The sequence below is a fragment of the Amblyraja radiata genome, chromosome 41 (assembly GCF_010909765.2).
Source record: "Amblyraja radiata isolate CabotCenter1 chromosome 41, sAmbRad1.1.pri, whole genome shotgun sequence".
Classification (NCBI taxonomy): domain Eukaryota; kingdom Metazoa; phylum Chordata; class Chondrichthyes; order Rajiformes; family Rajidae; genus Amblyraja; species Amblyraja radiata.
In genome coordinates, this window is record NC_045996.1 from 15,493,610 (window position 1) to 15,501,057 (window position 7,448).

The 7,448-nt window shown below is 46.3% G+C and overlaps 1 protein-coding gene across 1 annotated transcript in view; it reads right to left on the bottom strand.

Moving 5' to 3' along the window:
- The window catches only part of LOC116967657 (serine/threonine-protein kinase D1-like), a 29,133-nt gene extending 24,401 nt beyond the window's left edge, over window positions 1-4,732 (bottom strand). Inside the window, exon 1 of the mRNA XM_033014238.1 lies at window positions 4,251-4,732. Coding sequence (XP_032870129.1) covers window positions 4,251-4,454 — 204 coding nt within the window. The 5' untranslated portion in view covers window positions 4,455-4,732. The remainder of the gene's footprint in view (window positions 1-4,250) is intronic.
- Window positions 4,733-7,448: the final 2,716 nt, after the last annotated feature.

The following is a 7,448-nucleotide window of genomic DNA, read 5'->3' on the forward strand; positions in this document are numbered from 1 at the left end:
AGGGCTTGCGTCCATGCAGTCCTCAGTCCCTCATGGAAGTTGCAAAGGGATCGTTTTGTCCTTCCTCAACGAGATTCAAGATCAGTCTGTGTCGGAAGGAACTGCAGATGCTGGTGTAAACCAAAGACACAACATGCTGGAGTAACTCAGCGGGACAGGCAGCATTTCTGGAGAGCAGGAATGGGTGACGTTTCGGGTCACATGCAGTCCACTAACTAACTGACCCAATGTTGAACTAGCCTTCTCATAGAGTCACAGAGTGATACAGTGTGGAAACAGGCCCTTCGGCCCAACTTGCCCACACCAGCCATCATGCCCCAACTACACTAGTCCCACCAGCCCGCGTTTGGTCCATATCCCTCCAAACCTGTCCTATCCATGTACCTGTCTAACTGTTTCTTAAACATTGGGATAGTCCCAGCCTCAACTACCTCCTCTGGCAGCTCGTTCCATGCACCCACCACCCTCTGTGTGAAAAATATGCCCCTCAGATTCCTATTAAATCTTTTCCCCTTCACCTTAAACCTATGTCCTCTGGTCATAGATTCACCTACTCTGGGCAAGAGACTCTGTGCGTCTACCCGATCTATTCCTCTCATGATTTTATACACGATTCTCTTCTGACCAATTAATGCTAGTAAATAGCCAAAGCTGTAGTGACACTAACTCATGTGAAAACGTCTTGGGTTCACTTGCACACCACAGGCAACTGCGCATGTTTACTTAACAAACATTGATCAGGTGGTAACCAAGGCACACATGCATCAATCACACACACTCTTTGATCTTTGCTTGCCATTTCTACTGACACAATCACACACACACACACACACAAGCTCATGTCTCATCAATACAAGTCCAAGAACCAAAACAACAGGCCCAACTTGGCAACAAAAGGGCGTCACGTTGGTGCAGTGGTAGAGTTGCTGTCTTCAGCGCCAGAGACCCGGGTTCGATCCTGACTACAGGTGCTGTCTGTACAGAGATTGCACACTCTCCCCGTGACCTGCGTGGGTTTTCGCCAGGTGCTCCGGTTTCCTCCCACACTCCAAAGACGTGCGGGTTTGTAGGTGAATTGGCTTATGTAAAGTTGCCCCACGTGTGTAGGGAGCAGACACGAAAGTGGGATAGCGTTGAACTAGTGTGGGTAGACAAAAATGCTGGAGAAACTCAGCGGGTGCAGCAGCATCTATGGAGCGAAGGAAATAGGCAACGTTTTGGGCCGAAACCCTTCTCTAGACCAAAACGTTGCCTATTTCCTTCGCTCCATAGATGCTGCTGCACCCACTGAGTTTCTCCAGCATTTTTGTCTACCTTCGATTTTCCAGCATCTGCAGTTCCTTCTTAAACATAGAACTAGTGTGAACGGTGATCGAGATTGTGCGCCTATTACTTGTATCAACTGCGCATCTTGGCTTGCTACCCAACCATGCAATGAAAACTCCCAGCGACAACATTATTAATAATACTATATCAACAAGTTTATCTGTAGTGGCGTAACACAGCAAACTATCCCACTGTATTATAAAATAATATATTATGTGGTGCCAAGGCAGGTGACAGAGCAGAGGAACAGAGTAATACGAGCAAGAGGTGGAACGGATATTCTCAGTCATACAGTGTGGAAACAGGCCCTTCGGCCCATCTTGCTCATGCTGACCAACATGCCCCATCTACACTAGTCCCACCTGCCTGTGTTTGGCCCATATCCCACCACACTAGGGGATGTATAGAGAGATATGGGCCTCTCTGGCACACAAAAAAATGTGTAGGAAAGAACTGCAGATGCTGGTTTAAAATCGAAGATAGACACAAAATGCTGGAGTAACTCAGTGGGACAGGAAGCATCTCTGGAGAGAAGGTCTGAAGAAGGGTCTCGACCCGAAACGTCACCTATTCCTTCACTCCAGAGATGCTGCCTCACCAGCTGAGTTTCTCCAGCATTTTTGTCTATTAACACAGGGAGCAGGTTTATTGCTGAGGACTAGACCACAAAGTGTATGTGTTATTGACGTTGAATGGATTTCAAAGATGTTAATATCCGAGTTACACCAGCATTTTATGCCTGTCGCCTCTGGCAGCTCATTCCATATACATACCACCCAAAAAATAATAATAATAAAAAATGCCCCTCAGGTTCTTATTAACTCTCCCCCCCTTAAAACTTTGTTCGCTGTTTCTTGATTCCTATAACTCAGGGTAAAATACTGAGTTTACCCTATTGTCCTGTCATAACCTTATACACATCTATCGCAGTCGCTGCCTCAAAAAGGCTGGCAGCATCATCAAAGACCCACAACATCCTGGCCACACTTCAGGTAGAAGGTACAGGAGCCTGAAGACTGCAACGACCAGGTTCAGGAATAGCTACTTCCCCACAGCCATCAGGCTATTAAACTTGGCTCAGACAAAACTCTGAACATTAATAGCCCATTATCTGTTATTTGCACTCACATCATTTTATTTATTCATGTGTGTATATATTTATATTATGGTATATGGACACACTGATCTGTTTTGTAGTAAATGCCTACTATGTTCTGTTGTGCTGAAGCAAAGCAAGAATTTAATTGTCCTATCAGGGACACATGACAATAAACTCTCTTGAACTTGAACTTGAGGGTCCTCATCCTCCTGCGCTCCAAGGAATAACTTCCTAGACTGCTCAACCTCTCTCTACAGCTCAGACCCTCGAGTCCTGGCAACATCCTCGTAAATCTTCCCAGCTTAATATAATCTTTCTTATAAATGGGTGACCAAAACTGAACACAATACTCTACATGTGACCTCACCGATATCTCGTACAACAGTATAAGTTGACCACCCAACACTTGGATGGATGAAGTCCAAAGTGCCAAAAGTTTTCTTGACCACCCTGTCCACCTGAGACGCCACTTTCATGTAACCGTGTACCTGCGCGCCTAGATCCCTCTGCTCTACAACACTCCCCATCTACTTGCAATAGCTCTTCGGGCTAACGGAGTCAAGGGATATGGGGAGAAAGCAGGAACGGGGTACTGATTTTGGATGATCAGCCATGATCATATTGAATGGCGGTGCTGGCTCGAAGGGCCGAATGGCCTGTTCCTGCACCTATTGTCTATGTTCTATGTTTAGGTAGCACCTCCAGTTTCCTCTCCGTCAATATCACAGAACAGCAAAAAGCCTGGATAGAGTGGATGTGGAGAGGATGTTTCCACTAGTGGGAGAGTCTAGGACCAGAGGCCACAGCCTCAGAATTAAAGGACGTTCCTTTAGGAAGGAGATGAGGATGAATTTCTTAAGTCAGAGGGTGGTGAATCTGTGGAATTATTTCCCAGACGGCTGGAGGCCAAGTCAGTGGATATTTTTAAGGCAGAGATAGATTCTTGATCAGTACGGGTGTCAGGGGTTATGGGGAGAAGGCAGGAGAATGGGTTTAGGAGGGAGAGATAGATCAGCCACGATTGAATGGCGGAGTAGACTTGATGGGCCGAATGGCCTCATTCTACTCCTATCACATCACTTCAAGTTTAAACCCCAAGTTCGACACAAAATGCTGGAGTAACTCAGCGGGACAGGCAGCATCTCTGGAGAGAGGGAATGGGTGACGTTTCGGGTCAGACTCCATGCTGCCTGACCCGCTGAGTTACTCCAGCATGTTGTGTCTACCTTCGGTGTAAACCAGCATCAACAGTTCCCTCCCACACACAAGATTAAACGCGACACTGACTGGAATTGAAAACTCTCAACTTACAAGCGAACGCGAAAACACAAAGAGTGCAGCGGCGTTGAAATGTGAATATTATCTGATCCCACGCAAAAAAATAAATGTCTAAATGAACTAGATAAAGCATCAGACCCCTTGCTTTCAGGAAAGGGGGACAACTCATTGTGATTCTACATGTCTGAAGTGAAATGTTTTATCAAATGGCGTGGCCGTGAACAGTCTCGTTACCACACACACACTCACCGCGGTTAGATTGTCTCATGAGTGACGGGAAAAGATTGAAAACATTCTCCAAACCAAACCAAATCGTTCCTCAAATGCCAAACCGCGGGGCGACAGATTTCAAACACGCCAGCCAGCGCCAAGCAAGACCACACAACACTTAACTATGTCACAAAGGACAAAATAAAAAGTTTTCTCAAAGTTGGACGCAAACTTATTTTGTCCTTCGCCTGTGAGTTGCTTTCAGCTGCTGCAGATGTTTTGATGAAAGGTGGCGTTTGCTGGCTGTGGAGCCAAGGCTAGTGTGATTAGTTCCTACCTTCTGGTCCACGATAGAGCAGGCGAGCTCCTTGACTCTGGCCAGGCTGTTGTCGCCGCTGGATGGAAGTAAAACAGACTCTCTGGTTAAACCCAGCTGGATTGTAAAGGATGTCCCCGTCTCACAGGCGGGCGGGCAGATGCTAATGGCTGGTCCCGGGGTGTAAGGTGGGTTGGTGGGACCGGTAAGTGGTAGATAACTCATCACCTGTCGGCCCCCTCAGTGGAGAGAGGGGGGTGCAGAACTAGAGAGAGAGGCTGGGCAGGCAGACACACACACAGAAGAGGAAGCCAGGCACTTGGGAAGCTAATCCTTGCTGTCACAGCCAGGACCAGCCTCAAAACTCCATCCGAACCAAACTCCACATCGCCGACTCCCCTCGCAAGCAAAATTGGACTTGAGTTGATGGTTTAAGCCACAAAATGGCGACAAACACTAAAGCAGGAAACAGCCTGACACTCTCTCCCCTCAGTCCCACGGTAATTTATGAGCAGGTTCTAGAGGCGGCTTTGACAGACTGGGGCCTGGGACAATCAGAGGCTCGGCCGATGGGAGGATTCCTCTCTCTCAGCCAACCAGAGACATGGTGGGCAGGACTGAGATCCAGCTCTTCCCACTATTTTCTGCCCCGATAAAGTTTTCGTTATTTTCTTCTTGCTGCAGCGACTTCTTCCAAACTTGGTTTAAAACCTTGGTCGCCTCCTCTCACCGCAGGGAGAGATTCCTCCCAGCTTGTTGACATGAGCTGAGTAGAACATAATGAGTAGCACTCGCTGAGTTTCTCCAGCATTTTTGTGTACCCTAGAACCAAGTGCCTACCATGTGTTGGAAAAACTTTTCCACCCAGAGAGTTGTGAATCTGTGGAATTCTCTGCCACAGAAGGCAGTGGAGGCCAATTCACTGGATGTTTTCAAGAGAGAGTTAGGTTTATCTCTTAGGGCTAACGGAATCAAGGGATATGGGGGGAAAAGTAGGAACGGGGTACTGATTTTGGATGATCAGCCATGATCATATTGAATGGCGGTGCTGGCTCGAAGGGCTGAATGGCCGACCCCGACACCTATTTTCTATGTTTTTATGTATCAGCATGTTCATCAGTTCTAGGAGCAGAATTAGGCCATTCGGCCCATCAAGTCTACTCCGCCATTCAATCGTGGCTGTTCTATCTCTCCCTCCTACCCCATTCTCCTGCCTTCTCCCCATAACCCCTGACACCCGTAATAATCAAGAATCTATCTATCTCTGCCTTAAAAATACCCAATGACTTGTGGCCCCCACAGCCTTCTGTGGGAATGAATTCCCCAGATTCACCACCCACTGACTAAAGAAATGTCTCCTCATCTCCTTTCTAATGGTACGTCCTTTTATTCTGAGGCTGTGCCCTCTGGTCCTAGACTCTCCTGCTAGTGGTTAGGGCTGAGACCATTTGTTGAACTACTGGCTTTCAGTTTAGTTTATTGTCACGTGTACTGAAGTACAGTGAAAAGCTTTTGTTGCGTGCTAACCAGTCAGCGGAAAGACAATACATGATTACAATCGAGCCATTTAGATTCAAGATTCAAGAGAGTTTATTGTCATGTGTCCCAGATAGGACAATGAAATTCTTGCTTTGCTTCAGCTCAACAAAATATAGTAGGCATAAATAAATACAGAACAGATCAGTGTGTCCATATACAATTGAATATATATATATATATACACACATAAATAATCAGATAAAGTGCAACGGGCTATTAATGTTCAGAGTTTTGTTTTAGTTGAGTTTAATAGTCTGAAGGCTGTGGGGAAGCAGCTATTCCTGAACCCGGATAGAAATATAGAAACATAGAAAATAGGTGCAGGAGTAGGCCATTCGGCCCTTCAAGCCGGATGTTGCAGATTTACAGTGTACATGGTGAGGGAATAATGTTAAGTGCAAGATTTTGTGATTTAAAAATTGAGATGATCACTGAGCATGTCAAACACAAGGAACTGCAGGTGCTAGTTTACAAAATGAAAGACACAAAGTGCTGGAGTAACTCAGCGGGTCAGGCAGCATCTGTGGAGAACATGGATAGGTGACGTTTCACAGAGTGCTGGAGTAACTCAGCGGGTCAGGCAGTATCTGTGGAGAACATGGATAGGTGACGTTTCACAGAGTGCTGGAGTAACTCAGCGGGTCAGGCAGTATCTGTAGAGAACAGGAACTGTCCCGCTGAGTTACTCCAGCATTTTGTGTTTACCTTTGTTTATTGTTCCTCTTTGGTTGCAAAAGCCACCGTGAATCATCTAGGGACTCTTGCAGAAAATCAACCCAATTAGTCAATGGTTCTGTGGACATGGGTGCAATGCAACAAGGAAGTGTCGCGATGTGCAGGAAGAAACTGGAGGTGCTGATTCACACCGAAGATAGACACAAAATGCTGGAGTAACTCAGCGGGACAGGCAGCGTCTCTGGAGAGAAGGAATGGGTGATGTTTCGAGAGAGAGAGCAATGTGCTTGTAATCTTGTAAATCTTGTGAAATAGGATGGAGGATTGGAGAAAAAACATTGAAATCATCTGGGATGAAAAATTAATTCAATTATATTTTATTGTTAATAGGAACCTGAGGGTTAACTTTTTTCTGCAAAGAGTGATGGGTGTGTGGAACGAGCTGCCGGAGCAGAACGTTGAGGTAGGGACTATTGCAAAGGAATAGACCCTGAGGCCATGTTCGTGCTAAACATCACGCCAAATTAAATTAATCTCCTCTGCATGTGACCCATATTCCTCCAGACCCTACATATCCATGTGCTTGTCTAAAAGCCCCTCTGACACCACTGTCGTATCTGCCTCCTTTAGATTTTCACACACTGAACAATAGACAATAGACAATAGGTGCAGGAGGAGGCCATTCGGCCCTTGAGTCAGTACCGCCATTCAACGTGATCACAGCTGATCATCCACAATCAGTACCCCGTTCCTGCCCTCCCCATATCCCCTGACTCCGCTATCTTTAAAAGCCCTAACTAGCTCTCTCTTGAAAGTATCCAGAGAACCGGCAGAGAATTCCACAGACTCACCACTCTCTGTGAGAAAAAGTGTTTCCTTGTCACCGTTCTAAATGGCTTACCCCTTATTCTTAAACTGTGTGTGTGGCCCCTGGTTCTGGACTCCCCCAACATCGGGAACCTGTTTCCTGCCTCTAGCGTGTCCAAACCCTTAACAATCTTATAT